We start from the raw sequence: 19682 nt of genomic DNA, 5'->3' as shown, positions 1-19682 counted from the left end.
GATGTCCTGGCTTGGTTGGCCCTCTGTTGCTCTCGTTCCCATTTCCATTCCCTTTGCCGCTGTCTGCTTTTGGCCATGTCAAATATTTGCACAAAGTCCAAGCTCAGTCCTCCATCCTGGCGCCGCCGCTGCCGCCTTCCTCGACACCCAGGGAGCTAGTCTGCCACTCCTTTCGTCAGCATTTGCTCATCCAATTGTCGCAGTGGAAGGACGAAAAGGAGGCCAAGTCCTCGCACAGGTTTTCGAGGTCTGTGAAAGGATGCGAATCTGGGGTCCTTGACCAAAAAAAGAGCAATGCCCAACTCAGATACAACTAGCTGGTACCCATTTAAAGTTTAATTTAATTTTAAATTTCTACTTTGGATGATATTATTATTTACATAATACGGTCACATTAAATATTATTTTAATTTTAAAACTGTTTTTATGGGGGATTACAAAAACTAAACCAAAAAACCCTTTATATCCTTCATTGTTTTTATGGTGGGCATTCCTTTTTCGGGGTTCACTGGCTGTCAACAGTGGCGGTCCAATGTGCCCGTACCTTCTCTCCCTCGTCCTTTTTCCTGTAGAGCTGTCCTTCCAGGGTTGCCAGACATCGCACAGTCAGCGAAAAAAGTCGCGAAGCTCGACAAAAAAGAGGAAAAGAGGTTGAAGGGCGGGGGCCATAACGTGCCAGAGAGCCTGTGCGAAAATAAAGCAAAGAAATCATTTTTAAATGCGGCTTAAAATTATCTTTGATAAGCGTGCCGAAATGTTCTCATATTTTTTTATATTCTTTTCTTTCTTTGGTTTTTACTGGCCTGATTTTTTTCTTATGTTTTTTTTTTTTTTGTAAAGCTGAGTAATTTATAGTCTCCTGAACTTGAGTCGCATTAAAAGGTTATTCTTGCCCAGATCAAAGAAAAGCTCCAACCTGGGGGCTGAGGGCGATTTTAAGCCGCTTAAAAACCGCGAGGTTGGGAAAATTATGGCAGGGATTAAACTACAAAGGAATACGGAATCATCAGGCATTTGATTTCATAGTTTTCTTTGCTGAGTTAGGGATTATGTTGAATTTGCATTGATATGGTTATATTTAAAAGAAAATTAATACGATTTGAAGAGCAGCATTAGGATTATTAAGAAGAGAATTAGGTAGGTTTTTTATTTCTTTTAAATTAATTCATTTCAAAAAACTTTTTAATCTTCAGTAAAAGTATAAATTATGAAATATAATCTTGGTATTCCAACAACTTTCTTTCTTAAGAAGTCGTACCTTTTCATTTCTTTAATTAAACAAGTAAAACTTTGCCCAATAATTTAACCTTCAAAAACCATCATCTTGTTAACCTTTCGTCCTCATTAGTCCTTCAATTTCTGTTGCCCCACTTCAGGAATTACATTGTTGAAGCTCTAAAAAAAAAAGAAAATCACTCGAGTTTTCTTTCCCATTGATTTCCCGTCTCTAGTACATCGCACTAGAAACAAAAACCAATCAAGGAGAACAAAGACCAAAAAACTCAGAGAAGAGAGGTAGAGGGGCACAAAAAACAAAATAACAAGAATCAAAAGTTCACTCCCTTCAACAACAACAACAATAATATGAAGTGGAGGAATCCACTTTGCACTTGATTTGTTGTGGAACAGACGCTAGACATAAAAAAATATCCAGCTCACCTGTAAAATAAAAGATAAAAGAACAAAAAATAGGAAAATGAAGACAAGAAAAACTTGTTCAAGAATTCTCAGCTGCTATGAAACGCACTTGAAAGAAAAAGCTAAGAAAATTTTGCAAACCTTTAAATAAGTAAAATAAAAATATAGAAAGTTCTTATAAAAGAAAACAGAATTTGAATAACGGTATAAATAAAGACATTAACGTAAATAAATTGCTAAATCAAATTGAAATTGGAAACGCTGTAGATTGAATTTCTCCAAAATTAAATATTTAAAAAAAGTTAAATTTTAAGAGAAAAGTATATAGTATTCAAAATAAGTCCATTAATCATTAATCTGTATTCATTTTAAATATATAATTTCATAGCAAGTATTCCCAATTTCCCCGACTGTTCTTTTCCCAGCTGTTACATACTATTTTTCCTTTATTTTCTTCACCTTTGTTGAAGAAGTTTTTGGCTTTGTCCTTGTCTGTGTCAAAGTGTTGACCCATGTCGACGCCATCGCCGAAGATGATTTTCCTCCGCCCAATCTTGCCGCCCAACAACCGAACATCTCTTCCCCCGGCGATCCCAAGTGAGCCTTCATTTTGAGGCTAAAAAACTTTTATAATAGATTTCAAATTTCCTCCGCCCTCTGAAAACTCTCTGGAGTAATCAAGCAAATTAGTGAGTTTCTCGAGAGAATCGAAGGAGGCGTGGTCCAGGCGCAATCCCTATGCCGAATTTCAAACACTCCCACTTGGGTCCCTCGACAATTTTGCGGTCGGCAAATTGTTGACAGCTGCTCCAGCTCTGCAGGTCCTTCTGCTGCTTTTCCTTTTCATTTTCCATCTCCTTCGACAAATGAAGATAAATGCTAAGTAGGAGTGGGCGAGAAATGGGACCAAAGTTTACTTAAAAAATTTAAAGAGTGAAATCTTCAGTTTGTAACTGGATTTTTGGGGGGCTCCATTATTGACAAACAGAAGACGAAGAAACTGAAACTTTCTTAAGGTATCCTGTATTATTTACTGGAAATGGGTGTATTAGAATTATTTTAAATCCGTAAACTAAAAATATTTATAGTATTTGAAATTTAATAAATTGTTTTAACTGATGTTTCGATCTTATTAAATTGAAAATACTATATATTAAAGGGTATTCCTTGGATCAAAATTTACCTTTTATTCCGTATTTTGTAGCATACTTTTTGTTGATGAAGATGAATTGCAGTTTGAACTTTTTTAGCAACAAAGTTCAGTTCGTTTTACTCGTTCGTTCCTTGTATGGTTATTTTGTTGTTTAGTTTGTTGTTTGGAAGAAAAGTTAAAAAGTTTGGCATAAAATTGTTGCAATTGCATGTTTTATTGGGTTCTAAGCTGGACTTGGATCATGTATAGAGTACACTGGAAAAATTGTTATATTATTTACAAATTGTAAATACATTTCCCAACTAATATTTAAATTAATTATTATATTAACAAATGTAAAAGGCACATTCTTTCTAGGTTACATTTGAAATAATTTAGGTTAAGTTAATAAGTTAACTTATATCTTTCTTTGAGAAATTTTCAGTTAAGATTTAATAAAATGTATTTATTACTTTGACTGTGTAAGAAATGCAATAATTGTGTCAAAGGGTCGTTGCATTTGCAGATCTTTTCCCTGAGAGGCCCCTCAACTTTGTTTGCTAGTGTAGGGTGGCTTTCCAACTTTAACTAAATTAAAGTCAAGCCAAAAAAGTCTGGAGAGGGTTAAGCAGGGAATGAGCGGGTGAAGAGTTGAAAAGTTTTGCGTCTGGAAAACAAAGAGCAAAGAAGAAGTTCAAATTACAAAATGCAACAAAGAGAAGTCGCTGAGGAAGCGTAAGAAAGGAGAGTGAGCAAGTTAGTGGAAAGGGATGACAAGAATTTGCTAAATAAAAGTGAAACTAAGAAATAAAATAAAATAAAAAGCAACAGCCTCAAAGCAACAAATTTGTGGGGAGGAGACAGAGGAAGATAATAAATAGAATGTACAGTGAGTGCAATGGCTAAGTAACGTTAATTACAGTATTGCCTGTATAATGTAAAATATGATACTTAAAGTATTTAATTTTTCTACCTCTGCAAAGGACATTATAATTTAAGTAAGTAAAGGAAACATTTCCGACCCTATAAATCATATATATTTTTGATCAGAATCAACAGGCAAATCTATCTGGCTATGTCCAGCTAAAATTTATTTTTTTCAAAATTTTTCAAATTTTATAAGGGGTTACGTTAAAAAAAAATTGATAATAATTTCAATTTTTTATATTTTAAATTGAGTACTCATATTTATTAACGGAGTAAAAACTAACATAGGACAGCTTTCCGAATTGAAATTAAGGATTGTTTTGCTTAGTTATAAGTATTTTAAAATTTGATTATTGACCCAAATTGAAAGGAATGCGAATATTTTTATTTCCTTTCCTTTCTTGTAAAAAATAAAATATTCTTATTTAAAAAGTCAAGCACAATACCTTTTGAAAATTGACAACACTGCGTATGAGTAATATTCATAATAATATATACGTTAAAAACAAAAAAATTGTTTAATAAAATCTTTAGCGCAGCACGGACAACTTACGTATTTAATAAATTAATTAATATTTAATTCTTTTATACCCAAATGTTTTATGTAAAAGCTTTAAGCATGCAAATGAGCTAATTCCACCTTTCGATTTCTCAACGTCAACCCAAATTTCTAATTACGACCAAAAAAGCAAACGTTGCCATTATCCATTTGTCTGCTTGGAAGTCCACTTCCTTCAGTGCCACGCCCTGTTATCCGATCCCATCCTATCTTTCGTTCTGGACTAATTCATTTGAGTCAAACACATACTGCTGAGCCTAACAAAATAGGGATGTTTTTATATATAAATAAAAATCTACATACATATAATATATTTTTTGGTTAAAGATGGTGGTACATGTCAAATATTTATTTTCATAAAAATCATCCTAAACACACTTAAGTGTCTTAGACAAATTTTAGTTGCCACATAACACTATATGTTACTATTGCTATTATGCTGACCGCAATTATTCCTGTAAGCAGACAGCAAACGTTTAATCATCAGGTGTGTGGTATAGAGGTCCTTGTCCAAGTGTTTGCTCATCGCGTTTTCGCTGACCCAATTCCATTCGAAAGCTAAAATCGTTTATTTACACAAGCAAATGGCCATTAGGTTAATGCTATTTGAGGCTTACTCGCCCAGAAAATCGCCAAGGCAAACAAGAACGGTTCACTCAAGCCGAAATCAAAGTTGTTTTAAGTCCCCTGCATTTCCTTTAATGTTCACTTGAGGATAAAGAACAAATCACGATATATCACCTTACACATAATTAAGCTTATGCACACACACAATACCCCACACCCTGTAAAGTATAATATTTAATGCGATTAATACAATCACAAATAAAATAAGACTTACAATAATAAAAATATAAAATCCAATAAAGAAAAGAATAGATAATAAAATCATTTAATATATTTGATTCTAGTTTTCTTCCATATGTAATATTAGTTAACATAATTTAATTTACAACGTGTTTATTTATAAAGTTCTAATGCAGGGGATTAAAATATGTAAATGCTGTTCTTTGGCTAAGCATAACCTCTCTCCAAGTTTCTCTATCTCCCCCGCTCGCTCTATTGTGCTTAAAGCTTAACTTACAGCCAAGCCACCTGTCTTATTCGGTTCTATTTCAGTATTGATCTTAAATCTCTCCCTCCTTCTCCCACGCTTTGGTTGGAAGCTTCTGGAAGAATAGCTTCCACTTAGCCACATCTCCTCCTCATCTTTAGTTTCTCGTTCATTTGTCCATCGACGATTGCTCTTGTAGGAAGTTCAAGGAAGGAGTGGACGACGAAGACGCTGCATTTATATATTTGAATATATAGTTTACATTTTTTAATTAGTCACGTTCAGTTCCGAGTGCCGAGAGTGTCGCCCGTGTTAAGTGGAAGTATTTATTTAGGCCCTTAATTTAAACATTTCTTCAATTCGACCTCGAGTGTCCGTGCGCGTTAACAGTAAACGTATTGGTAGTGGTATTTTGATAGTGCAATTAGCCTGAATATCGTGCAGCCGCTAAATTAGTTGTTTATTCGCGTCGACCGTGTACAATTGTATTTTGAGATCGCAATATGTTCAGCAGTCGCTCTTCGTTTTTGGCAAATCGCCGCATGATTTTCGATTTTTCTGAGAAAAACGACAGCGATTTGTACTTGGAGTAAGTTTCTATCTGAGTGTGTGTGTGTGTGTTAAAGCTTGTTGGTTTCAGAGTGGGTGTATCCTAGCTGTACATTTTAAAGTTACAGTGAAGATTGGTTGGTGATGACCTAGACAGCATATTAAATAAAAATATAATAAACACAAATTTTATTATAACCAGATTAACTTCAATATATTAAATTAAATGCAAAACTCTAGAAAAACAATAATACTGTATTTTAAATAATAATTTCCTCCTCTAAACAGCCATTATTTCAAGTGATCACTGTACTAACTGTTACACTCTATCTCTTTCACCTCTCTCTTTTGCAGTGCATTTGGTATGAGCGATAAGAGCAGCAGTGCAACGAACAGCCTGCCCAATAGCCCCATACATAGCAACAACAATAATCCAACTCTGCTGAACAACAACAACAACACTAGTAGCAGCAATAATAGCATCAACGGGGGCAACAACAACAACAATCCAAGCTTGGGCAGCAACAACTCACTGGTGGCCGTCGGCAGTAACGGTATAATGTCCGCCGCCGGACTGGTGAACAACAACAACAACAATCCATGCAGCGCCAATCGTAATGTCGTGAGCATGGACGATGATTCGTGCTTCCGTTTGGACACGGACACCACCGTGGTCACGTATGGCGAAAAGGAACCGGATCCGGATAACATCAAAATGTTTGTCGGCCAGGTGCCCAAGTCGATGGATGAGTCGCAGCTGCGTGAGATGTTTGAGGAATACGGCCCAGTGCACTCGATCAATGTGCTAAGAGATAAGGCCACGGGAATAAGCAAGGGTGAGTGACGTGTTGATATAAAAAACAATATGAGTTAATTAAAATGTAGATATTTTTCTAACCATTATTATTAATTTAATTATTATTTTATGAAACTGTGTGTATTATTTGTATACCCTTTGTAACCTTTTATTCTGACCCTGTAACAACAGGAGTGTCAATCTAATCATTTCCTTTTATTATTGTCTTCCTTGGCTATCAAAATTAATATTATTTTTGATTAAATTAAACAAATTCATTAAATAAAATAAATTTTTTACTTTTTCAAAAATTATTTCTTAACCATAACAAATATTCTTTCTTTCGAATGACCACTGTACAATTGTTATCTCTCTTTATTTCAAGCTTCTCTCTAGCCGATAAATTACACTCGAATTTTTTATTAATATCAACAGGAGTGTCAATCTAATCATTTCCTATATTACTATCTTCCTTGGCTATCAAAATTAATATTATTTTTGGTTAAATTAAACAAATTAACTAAATAAACAAAATTTTTGCATTATTTCATAAATTATTTCTTGAACATTACAAATATTCTTTCTTTCGAATGACCACTGTACAATTGTTATCTCTCTTTATTCCAAGCTCCTCTCTAGCCGATAAATTACACTCGAATTTGTTATTAATATCAACAGGAGTGTCAATCTAATCATTTCCTTTATTACTATCTTCCTTGGCTATCAAAATTAATATTATTTTTGGTTAAATTAAACAAATTAACTAAATAAAAAAATTTTTGCATTATTTCATAAATTATTTCTTGAACATTACAAATATTCTTTCTTTCGAATGACCACTGTACAATTGTTATCTCTCTTTATTCCAAGCTCCTCTCTAGCCGATAAATTACACTCGAATTTGTTGCGGTAAATAGCCGAAAGCTGCACCAAAACTTTATCTTCCCTTGCATGTAAATGAGAGTGGAGAGACTTGCAGACAAAATTAATATGAGATATTGGTCTAGCCAGAGCACAAATATTAAGCTTATATATATGTGCATATATGTGTCTTTCCATGTCTCCTTCTCTTCCCCTTTTAATTGCATTCACTTGCATTTGCCTCGCATTTGCCATTTCATTTCATCAGCAAATTGCTTTTTGTTCGCTATTTGTGTTTGAGCAGAAATTTCAATAGCCTTGAGCTTTGCTAATGGAGATTGGGGTAAAAATGTGTGGAGGGGAGAGAGATCATCCTCACTCCCTCCCCCTTTTGAATTAAATAATATAATATAAATGTGCCTTTATCGAAGAGTTTAAGGTTTATGGTATTTCATATATTTTAGATTTACTTAAATAGCCGAGAGAAATTCAGCTTTATTCAAGAATTTCATCAATTTGTATTTTAATTTAAATTGAATTCCATGTAAAATACTAGCATAAATTTAAGGGAAAAATGCAAAAAGAATTTAAGCTTGATTGCCTGAAAATATGGTTAGTTTTAAACGAATAAAAGTTTTTTTTTATTAATATTTCTCTACAAATATTTTATTCAAATTTCGAATTTTTTGATTAAAATTGTTATTCGATTTTAAATTTTTATAAAATCAGACATCAGATAATAGACATTATATTGCTCATTTTTTTGTGAGTCTGTTCTTCGTTGGGCTTCTTTGAAATTGAATGCTTTTTGCAGGCAGATCAAACTCAGTTGCTTATCTTGCACCCATAACTCCCCATTTTCATTATTCGAATATATATTCATTGTTCTGTTCATTTCTCTTGTCTCCTTTTTCTGAGGCCTCTCAACTGCAGCAGTCAAGCTTCTATTTTTATTGATGTGCTCTTTTCTTCCCCATTCATTCATGACGGCATTTCCACTTCTAATCTTTTTCATTTCCAATTGCCATTTGGCTCTGATTTCTATTCATATTTCTGTCCAAAGAGAGGAGCTTTCATTCTGGTCTCGTCGTTCCATTGTGTTTTTGTATATTTTGTGTATTTCAAAAACATTTACGACATTTTGTTTATTTTGTGTCATTGTTATTCTATAACCAACTGTCTATTTAGCTTTTTCATCTATATTTTTTGTTGTTTTGTTTGTTTTGTTGGCTAATATTTTTAGTATTCCGCCTGTAGTTGACAGGTTCAAGCTTACTTTTTGGCTAAAAGTGGGCGTTCCATTTCCTCTCTGGTCAGTGGTGTCCGAAAGAGGGGGCGTGGCAATCGGGGAGGCGCCAAATTTTTTGGGAGAAAACTGTTTTAGAAGCACTTAAGTGGAGCGTTGTGTTGATGATTTATGACAAGCGGCGAAAAGTAGTCACAGCTTTTCCTTTTTCACTTCCCAAGTGCTCATGTGAGAATGTATTTGCTTTTATTGCTAGTATTATTATTATTTTCTTTTGTCGCTGGCGAAAAGCTAAAGGAGATTTGTGCAAGTCACAAACACAAAATCGACACAAATTGCATTTCAAAGTTATTATTTATGTCAGCGACAAGCGAAAAGTAGGCGGGTCCGCATTTTCTGTGGGCGTGCCAGTGACCCAAAACGAAATGGGGGAAAAAAATAAAGTGGAAGTGAACTTTCCTTCTTTTTGGGTGACATACTCAGAAAAATTATGTTCAAGAGTAGTTTAGGCTTTGACTTAAAGGAGAAATATTCTAAAAAAAATGTCCTTAAGACCATAGAACATTTATTTATCAGAATACATTATTAGTAAAATAATCAAACCCCTTTTTAATAAAAGCTATGCGTTAACTATAAATTATTCTGATTATTATAAATATATATTTTTCCATACTATCATTTAGAAACGTGTTTTACACAGTATCTTCTATTCGTTACCAATTTTTCAGTCCTGCATGATGCATTTTTGTTGGCAGCTCTTTTTTTTCTCTTGTTTAAGCCAGCCAAACTTCCTGCTAACAACATTTCCATGTAGATGGGAAAATGTAACCCAGTTTTTGGCTACCAGTTGGCTAAAGGACCTCATCCATATCCTTAGACTTGTGCCACTTTTTTTTTGTTTGTTGGTAGCCCTTTCTGTTGCCTTTTGTCTGTTGCATTTTTCCGAAAGAGTTTTTAGTTGGTATCTCGCTTTTGCCCCTTTAAACCAAACAAAATGCAAAATGACATTTTTAAGTGCGATGGTTGACCTCTGAACCAGAAAGTCGTAAATAACCAAAAAAGAAGGAAACACAAAAATGCTAGTATCAACCAAAAAAATTTCCTTTTCGTTTCGGCCAAGTATTTCTGGGCTAATGCTTCCTCTACTTGTACTTTTTCTTGCTCCCCAAAAAATTGTTTTCCTTTTTCGGGCCACTAAATTTCGTTAGCGGGCAGTTTTCCCTTCAAGTTTCCTCTCAGTTTTCCTCCCAGCTTTCTTGCTGTTTTGACTTTTTCTGACCAGTACAACATAGTAAAGAACAGGAGTATATTATATATTCCTATTTAAATATATTTTCTTAATAAACTCTATGGTAATGAAACTTTTCTTTCAATTCAAGGAAATCATAAGTGCATTATTAATGTTCAATTATGTTTTAGAATATTTTGTTTGAGGTCGTCTTTATTTTAATTAATTTTTATTAATAATTACCAGGAAATTGTATAAATTTACTCCTTTAAGTAGAAAAAACTTCAGTTCACCGGGTATTTTATGGTCGAGTATATCCCCTTACTCCCTTTTGGTCTTTCTATGTTTGTTGCGGGTGTTGTGGTTTTATGGCTGTTACCAAAAAATGTTGTTGTTGTTGTTGTTGTTGTTGTTTTCGTTGTTGCACTGCGGCTAGCAGATAAAGGTGAGAGGTGTGAAGGTAAAATGGGAGAAAAGGTGAGCCAAAAGGAGGGGGTTCAAAGGTGAGAAGGGGGCAGAAACTAGAGCGGCACAAGGTTAAGCGCTTGGGGTCATAATTTATTAGCGCTTGCGGTTCAGCGATAGTACTAGGGACTATTTTCGGAATACGGGATAAATGGGCGTTACGCCGTTGGGTTGGGAAAATGGGGGCGGCACGGAAAGCAAGCGAAGCATAGCGCGCAAGGATTTTCTGCGGTTCCCGTTTCAGATTGTTTCAGGTGAGAGTTTTGTGGAAACAGGTAGCTTTTTAATTCGATATTGAGTGAGTTTTCGTTGACTGGCAAAGGTGAGGGATGAGTTGGAAAATGTTTCTGCCGTTGTCAAGTCAGTGTCAAGTTCTTTGAGGCTTTTGTGGCCAACGGAATGAAGGCAACTAGGTTAAGATTTCCTTCGGAGAGAGATAGAGAAAGAAATGTTGTTAGGGCGAAATTGAAATAAATTGCATTCCCGTCAACAACTAAATTAGTTGTGTTTTGTTTGTTAATTTATGCATATCCTTAGGGACAGGATAAGCTTATTTTTATCAATTTTGTAAATATATTTTTGACATTTTCACATCTTTTTCCTTTCTCTAGTTTTATTAAAAGATTGTAATTGATTAAAAGTGATGAATAATAAACAAAATGTGACCCATTTGATTTTCTTGTAAATAAATTTAGGTTTAATTTGGTCTTAGAAAACACTTCAAGCTTAAAGAAAACCTTTTAATGTAATGAATGCAATTTAAAGACAATAAGTATATAGCTTTAATGCTTTATCTTAATCCCTGGCATTTTCATAGCCTTAAGCTACTTGCTGATAATCCACAACCCCAAACAGATTCAATTGTTGGAATTTATCCCACCCCAAAAACAAGACCATATGTCACAGTTCCACATTAAGAGCGACACGCCCCCCTTCCGTACCCCAAAATACCGCCCACTTTTTTAGTCCGGCCTGTGAAGTCTGTGATTTATGACCCCCGTTGCCTTATAAAAAACTAACTCGCTGACCAAACCAGGAAAAAAGGGGAGAAACTGAGAAAAGCAGATGAGAATCCCAAAACCGAAAGAGCAAGGAAAAGAAATAATATAATTCACACAGTGAGAGACTGAGTTAGAAATCGGGGTTAAGTGGGGTTTTTCTTCTGGTTGTGGAAAATGGGGGAAGTTTGGTCAGTTGGCAGATTTCTGCCGCCTTCGTTCCCGTTTGCGTTATCTTTCGGTTTCCTTGAGAACTTCATTTTGAAAAGCTTTTCCCAACTCTAAGACCAGCTGTCCGATGTCTTTCCCCCCCACCCCAAAAAAAAAAAGGAAAAGTAACGCACTTATCTAACGTCTTCATCGGCCTTTCCTTACTTTTTTTTTTTTTTTTTTTTTTTATATTTTGTGTGTTTTAGGTGCCTTCTCGAAGGAACTTAGTGCTCTTGACATTTTTATTTAGCTGCTGCACTGAGCGTGAAAAATGCATAAAATTTCACTTAATTTTATTTCGCACCCCTTGCGTTTTCTCTTTTGGAAAAGGGAAAAGCGAATTTCAATTTCAAATGCAGGCTTAGCGAGTAAGGGAGAAAATTTCGCACAGTTTGAGTTTGGCACTTTTTTATACCCTTTGAGGGTATTATAATTGTATAAAGAAGCTTGTTGTAACGCTATCAAGAAATCATTTCTGATATATATTCTTGATCAGCATCAACAGCCAAACTCAATTTCTTTTTTAATTTTGAAAAATTTGTAAGTAATTACATCGTTAATTTTTAAAAATTTACAAAAATTCAAATTATTAATTATTATTGCCTACCAAAAAGTTGAATATGACAGATTTCCGATTTAAAATTAATACTTTTTTGGTTTAGTTATGAGTTTTTTAAATCTTTGATTTGTCAAAAAAAAAATTGGGATTTGAAGCTTAGTTTTTATAAATTTCAAATTTGATCTTATCATTTAATTGCTAAGCTTGCTTTTTAACCAGATTTACTTATTTTTATAAACTTTTAAAAGGCTCTTTCCGAAGACACACATGGCGTATACTTAATTTAGGTGTTTTCATGTTAAGTATACGCTATGTATGTTAGACTTCTTTATATTTATTTTTTTGTAAGCTGCAAGGGTATATAAACTTTTACTTCGCGAAATTATTTTCTTTTCCTGTTCTGTTTCATATAAAAGAGAAATTTGGTCACGACTTTTAGTTGCCACTGAAGCTTTGCTAAGCACTTGTCACGGTTGAGGTGCAAATTCTTGGAAGAGTTATTATTCCTGATTAAATACTCTTTCTCATAGTATAAAGTATATCTAGTTTTTATATAATTATCAGGTTGATATATAACCCATTTCCAGTGCACGTGTGTCTGCTTTATCGCTCATATCGAATCAGAAATAAACCAAAGTCCAATTGCATTGGTTTTGTTTTAGTTGCATTCCTGATCCTGTCCAGGAGCAGCTCATCCTTTGTTCCTTTTCTCGTTTTCGTGTTGCAGTAAATCTGTGGGTGGGAAAGTTTAAGGACATTGATTTATTTAACTTCGATTAATTCGTTTCGTCCACAAGCGTGTGTCCAAGTGTTGGTACTTTATGCCTGTGTGTGTGTGATATAGATATATCCCAGGACATGTATATATATATATGTGTATCCTTTTTGCTGGACTTTGGCACGTCTTGTCTGGCGGCTCTCGATTTCATCTTCCTCCCACTTGCCGGGATTAAGTTCTTTTTGGCCAAAAACGTGACTGGATGTCGTTTTCAGCTTTACTCCTTGGATTTTTCTTTAGTTTTCCCGCCTTGCCTTGCTTTTCTTATTTTTATTTTATCGCATTGTTCTCTTTGGGTGTGTGTGTGTGTGTGGTGTCTTGGGTTTGATTCTAACTGCAGTTGACATGCACATAATGGGAATTGTGTGAGATTTTTCTTGCTTTTTCTTTTCTGCGTTGTTTTGATGCAGTTTTCCTCCTTGTGCATTGTGCCTTCTCCTTGGTTATCGCTCGATTGCTTTCCTTATCTATCAACTTCTCCTTCTTGGGGGAAACTATGTTTTATTGCATTCCAAATGGTTTCGATTTTCCTTCATTTGTTACATTTAACGCTAGTTTAATTCTAAGTGATATTTAATCTGCTTCCAGTGAATTGAAATTGAAGTCAAGTTTAATTTTTATATCAGTTTTTGCTTTCCTGGAACATGATTTTTAATGAGGGAAATATAATACGAGGGAGAAAGTGATTTATTCTTGGAGACATTTGAGATTACAAAGGCAGGCAGTTAGCTTGGAGTATTTATATATTTTCTTAATGCATTATTTCTAATAAAAAAAATCATTGGATATTGAATTAAATTTGTTTGATTTAATTTAAAGTTAACTGTGATTTACTTTTCACATTTGAAAATGTTTTGATATGAAAAGATATACAAAAAAAAGAGGTCAAAGTCCCATAATTCACTCATACACATCGGATGTGGCTAGTCTCTTTCCACATCTAACATTTTCTCTGCCGGATATTTAACTGCCCAGAAAAAACGAAAAAGAAAAACTGAAACGAGAAATGAAAATATTTGCAAATATGTGAAAAATGCTGAAAAATGTTGCCTGGCTGGAGCGTGTGTGTACCTGTGTGTATGTGGCTTTTTGGTGACATGGCAAAAAACTGCGACAGATTGAATTACCTGTGTGTGGCAAATAGTGGGTGGCATTTGGTTAAGGGAAGGTGGGGTTTTCCACACCTGCCCGAGTAGGAGAGGCCCCGAAATGGCCACCACTAAATGCCGCCGATACGCTGGTGGGTAATTGCATTATGCAACTATTTCCGTATTAAGTTTTGTTGTAACCATCGCGCTGTTGCTTCTGCCGCTGCCATCACACACGGTTGCCCATGAGATTGGGGTTTTGGAGTTGGGTTTGGGTTTGGAGGTTTATGGAAAATGGTGGGAAAGTGGGAGTTAAAAATGGGATGCAAGGGGGATGTGTGCAGGAGCCGGAAATGGATTTAACCAAACCTCTCTGTATGCCAGTGTGTGCGAATGTGATTTGCCATATAAAAGAAAGGGAATTCCAGGCACATGTAAAAATTGAACCGAAAAAAAGAGGAATTTATTTTGGTGAAATGGAAATGAAATTTTACACGTAACAGAGAAATGTAGAGGAGAGAAAGGTGTTTTTTTCGGGTTGAATTTAAAGGTGGAAAATTGTTTACAAATAAAAGAATGTGAATAGTTTGTAATTATTAAACTAATGCAAAAAAAGTTAAAGAAAATAGCTTGAATTCAGCCTGTAAACGTACTATAAAAAATTACTAAAGCATAAACAACAAATTAAACTTGATTCAATAAAATTTATATAATGCTTTTAATGCTCGCAATAAATGTGAAATTTACACATGAAATATATGAGAATGGAATGCACATTTGTACGCTAATGTTCAACTTTAAGTATCACTTAATATGCTTGCCACACTTGCCTTCCCCTCGAACCCTCATAAATTTCAACACCTTTGCTACCCTTTTGCCACCTCCAAAAAGGCACACCAACTCACTCCATATTTCCAGTGAAAACTTGCTCTCCAATCTCAAACGCGACACATTTGTTAGGGCCATAATGTTTAATTTAGTGCCAGGCTGTCATGTTGTTGCCACATTTCTTGGGTGTTGCCCCCGTTAGGCACGCCCACGGCTTCCGTTTCCTCTTCACACTTTCGGGAAACATTTTCCCTTGCCTCCTTTGCCTTTTCCCTGCTAATAATAATAATTTTCATAATTTCTTTGTGCCACCTTTTCCGAGGGCGGGGCGGCATTTGAAAATAAAGTCCAATTTAACCCCCAAATGCTAATCCTATGCCTTTTTCCTTTATTTTCCAGGTTGCTGCTTTGTGACGTTTTATACGAGACGCGCCGCCCTGAAAGCCCAGGATGCTTTGCATAATGTTAAGACGCTGAATGGGGTAAGGAAATTTTTGATTTATATAATGATGTTATCACGCCCCACCTGCTGCCCTAGTTTTAAGCCATTTTCACAAATTGTAGTAGTAGTCTCTCTTTGCATTTTAAATGGAATCTTTGAATGTTGCTAATAATTTGCGGGATTTTAAGGGATTAATTGGTAAATCTTATGATCTAACTATGATAAGATTCCTCTTTGAAAATTGGTATAGAATTTAAAGGGAATAGAAATGAAAATATAAGGGTACTTGAGGGAGGCTTTTCAGCCTAAAATTTGCCTTGAAATGTTCGTTTTGCTTTGAAGAAAATGATAGTCACGCGAATCTTAACATTTAATTGGAAATTTTCGCTGATCTGACACAAACAAGGGAAAACTCTATAAACTTATCATGAAATGCTATCATCCGCCTGACAGGACAACACCAGCCGAAGGACAAGAGAGGCGAGTCGGGCTGTGAAAAGGAGGAACTGGGAAAGCAACAGCAGCAGCATCATCGTCCTGATTCCTCTCTCGCATCCTTCATTATGGCTAACTGACTCGCTGACTGACAGATTGACTGGCGTTTGGACTGACAGAGCCATGACACCGCACAAAAAAAAGAAAAAAACGAAATGGTTCGAAATAAAATAAAATGCAACGCAAGGGAAAATATTTTTGTAAAGTGCCGACGAAAAAAATGGAAAAAAATTGGTGGAACGTGAAATTCTTTCCCCTCTATTTTCCAATATAGTTTTTTTTTTCATTTGCGCTCCCCAAACATTTCCCTATAAAATGCAAGTAATTTCAAAAGTTTAGCCCTGTGTCCTGTGGCAGCTTAACAGAAAAAAAGGAAGAAATACAAAAATAGCGAAAACTGTTAGCATAAGACACGCGCTAAAAGTTCTTTAGTTTTTTGACTATCTTTGGTATTTTAAGAGGATATGATGGAATAGTTGATGGGTTCAGGGAATTATCAAAAGGAAATATATATAACAAATGGTTTAGTAATTTTAAAAACAAAAAAGAAAAAAAGATTTTAGAGGTGTTAAATCAAGATTTGTATTATGTGTTAATTCCTTGGCTAAATCAAAGTTTAAAAAACTCATAACTAAGCTAAAAATGCATTAATTTCACTTCGGCAACCGTTCGTATGTTAGTTTTTATTAGGTTAATAAATCTGCATATTCAATTTAAAAATTAAAAAAATTTAAATTTTTGCCTATTTTTTTTTTAATATTTTAACGATGTAACCCCTTAAAAAATTTTTATATTTTTGAAAAAATAAATTTTAGCTGGATATAGCTAAATCGATTCTCCTTTCGATTCTGATCAAGAATATATATGGAATATAGGGTCGGAAATGACTCCTTCACTGCTTTACAATCATCTGAAATTATAAAACCTTGCAAGGGTATAAATATAATAATAGGTAATAGGTAGACCTAAAATACAAATAAAATATAACAATGTAGGGTAATTTAATATATTTAATATGTAATATGTATAGTTTTAATCTCTATTTAGGATATTCCTATTGTCCATCACTAGAGATTTTTTTCTTCTGACGGGAAGAGAGCAAACCGCAGGCACAAAAATGTCAATTTGCACTTTGGAGCAGCAGCGGAAAAGCGGAAAAGCAAGCAGAGTCCTGGAAAAGTTGTCAGCACAAGAAGTGCAAAGGGAGAAAGATATGGTAAAAAGTGTAGGGTTCTACTAAGAGGGGGAGAAGGTCAGGAGATAGGGAGCAGCGTCAGCAGAAGCGAAGCGACATTTGGCAATGTTGCTTTTTTATTTTTCGGTTACCACTTTTTTGTGTTGGCCCTGCTGTTGTTCTGCCCTTTTTTCTATAGCGCCATCAAATAAGCATTGAATATTATTATTATTTGAAAGCCATGTGTTAGCGATGGTTGGCAGTAGGAAAAAAATATATAATGGGGCTACAAGAGGGGTTCGAGGGAAATGGAAATAGAAGAGGAGCTGCAGGAGCAGGAGCTTTTCCAAGGGACAATGCTTATGTCATCACGTTATCGGCTTCAAAAAGAGAAACTGACATAATTTGCATGTTGCTTCGTGGCTGCAGCTGCGATATTTATTTTAGAAAATTGCCATGCAACGCGCAACCCATTGGGGCGATAAGGGGTTAAGGGACATGTGCGTGCTGCATTTTAACTCTCATCGTTGCTGTTGGTGCTTTTCCTGCTTTTGGCAGTTCAACTGACAGGCTTTGACGTTGGCTTGTAATTTTCTTGCACAATTTGCGATTGTTATCGAAATTGGGAAAAAGGAAAATGCTTTTTGGAAATTCATGTTGATTGGTTAGAATGTTGAAAGGAAGTTTACATTAGTTTTTTCAGCATTTTTAAGGAGGTTTGCATAAAAGCTTAAGAATATAGTTTAGATAAAAATGGTTTATAAATATCTATCTCTTAATTCGTATTATTTTTATTACCATTATTTATGTTCCTCTTATAAATGAGCACCATTAATGTCTTCCGATATATACTTGACTTCCAATCGATTAATTTGGCTTGGTCTTTCTGTAATCGATAACATATCGCTTGGCCAGATTGGCATTTCCCAGGCAAACTTTCGCCTGATTAAGTGCAGACCAGACCGATAATTGCCCCAATAGAAAACAGTTGCCGGCAATATTTCAACCAGTTAGGCGAAAGCCAGCAGAAAGTCAACCACAAGAGCGGTTGACAAAGTGAGGTAAGGCGCTGAATTTCCACAGCTAAACCAACACAACCCACTTTCTTCGCCAGGTGCGGGGGAGGGCGTGAATGCCGCCTGTGTTTGACTGGTAATTGCTACTTCCTGCATATAAATAAATTGGCAAAATGAGAAGGGGCGGAGCCAGCGACAGAGCCAAGGAGGTTGACTTTGGACTGCAATTTGTAACCAGTCGCGTTGCGTGTATTATTTACGGCCAAAAGAGAGGTTGGGTTTTTGCTGGTAAAGCCGGGGAAAAGGTGCTGCAAAAGGAGGTGGAACCAAGGACATTGCCTTCTAGCGTAGACTGTCGTCGTTCTCTCTCGCTGCTCGTTTGCCAATAAATCACGCGCCATTAGCCACGCAGTAGTTTGCCTTAAAGGTGCCAGCGTGACACGTACAAGAGTCCTTGTAAATACTATAGAGAGAAATGTGCTAGCTTTAATTAAAAAGGAGTGAGTCTTGCGACTTTAAAATCATAGAAAATTAAAAACCGAATTGCTTTTTCAAATAATTAACTTAAACAAAAATTAACATATACGATATATTTCACGATTCCTTTTTTAAACAACTCACTCTCCCATCTCTAATTAGAGACTGCAGCGTGACCTCGTGCCCGTTTCGCGGCCTCCTTTTGAGGCGTAAGGAGGCGTGGCTAGGGACAGAGACTGGAGCTTTAAGCTGGTTTTAATTAGAAGACGACGCTGTATATGCTTGTGTGCGAAAAATTACATTTAAAACACGCTGCAAAGACCCAACGCATATTTTAGGATTTTAGCACCAGAAAACCCCGTCTTTTCCCCCTTTCACTTTATTTTCCTTTTTTTTGCCAACGCCGCCCATGTCCTTTTTAGCGACCGCTGAATAAATGTGTTTGGCTTTTGTCAAGGATTTAGGCGGAGGCTTTGTTCCCTGTCCTGCGAGACTTCCCTTTTGCCTTTGCCTGCATTCCATTCATTATGCAGCTTAAGTGGGGAAGCCTAGATGGTGACTCTGGGCGAGGGCATTTTCCTACCCGCCCCGCCCTTACATTTCCCATTCCCCTGTGCTCTGCACTTTCCTGAAACTGCAGTCCCTTGCCGACGTTTTTGGCGACTGCATTTTGGGCCCTAAGCTCTGTAAATTAATCGCGACCTTCTCGTTTTTCGAGTGGAACCACGGAGAGCATATTGCGCTCTAATATTTCAAATGTGATTAACACGGACGGGAAACGGATTTGATTTTAACAAGGGAAAATGAAGGGATTTGGAGAAAGGATTCAAGGATTCGTGATGCAATGGCAGCAATATGTTTTGGGGTAAAGCCTCTTTTTAAAATCAAAGGGAGTTTGTCATCATTAAAAAGAAAGAAATTTAAACTTAACTTTAAATAGTTTATACAAATAAATTTCTACTGAAAACTAGACTCATTAAATTAAACAATTACCATGACTGTTTGTTTTATTTACTCAAGACCTTATCAAATAATTTGTTCTACAAATTCTAATTAAAATTTTTGTTTTATTTCCATTTAATTTCAGATGTATCATCCCATTCAAATGAAGCCTGCCGACAGCGAGAATCGCAATGGTAAGTTTTTAGACTCATTTTCCAAA

General features: G+C 35.5%; 1 protein-coding gene across 12 annotated transcripts in view; it reads left to right on the top strand.

Moving 5' to 3' along the window:
• Window positions 1–19682, top strand: part of bru1 (bruno 1) — a 179481-nt gene that overhangs the window by 111456 nt on the left and 48343 nt on the right. For 10 of the 12 annotated variants that reach the window (XR_015271295.1, XR_015271299.1, XR_015271298.1 and 7 more), the window contains 3 exons: window positions 6214–6695; window positions 15316–15398; window positions 19608–19656. Coding sequence is in view for 4 of the 12 variants with exons in the window: in XM_086831268.1 (XP_086687394.1) it covers window positions 6214–6695; window positions 15316–15398; window positions 19608–19656 (614 nt within the window). In the remaining 8 variants the exon portion in view is untranslated. Of the gene's footprint in view, window positions 1–5474; window positions 5900–6213; window positions 6696–15315; window positions 15399–19607; window positions 19657–19682 lie in introns of those variants that run through there. The other 2 variants (XR_015271296.1, XR_015271297.1) reach the window with 2 other exon arrangements.

The sequence above is a fragment of the Drosophila serrata genome, unplaced genomic scaffold (assembly GCF_035046125.1).
Source record: "Drosophila serrata isolate PLE 108 unplaced genomic scaffold, ASM3504612v1 contig_240, whole genome shotgun sequence".
Lineage (NCBI taxonomy): Eukaryota > Metazoa > Arthropoda > Insecta > Diptera > Drosophilidae > Drosophila > Drosophila serrata.
The sequence above is the reverse complement of the archived record's forward strand: the minus strand, read 5'-3'. Positions and strand labels throughout refer to the sequence as shown.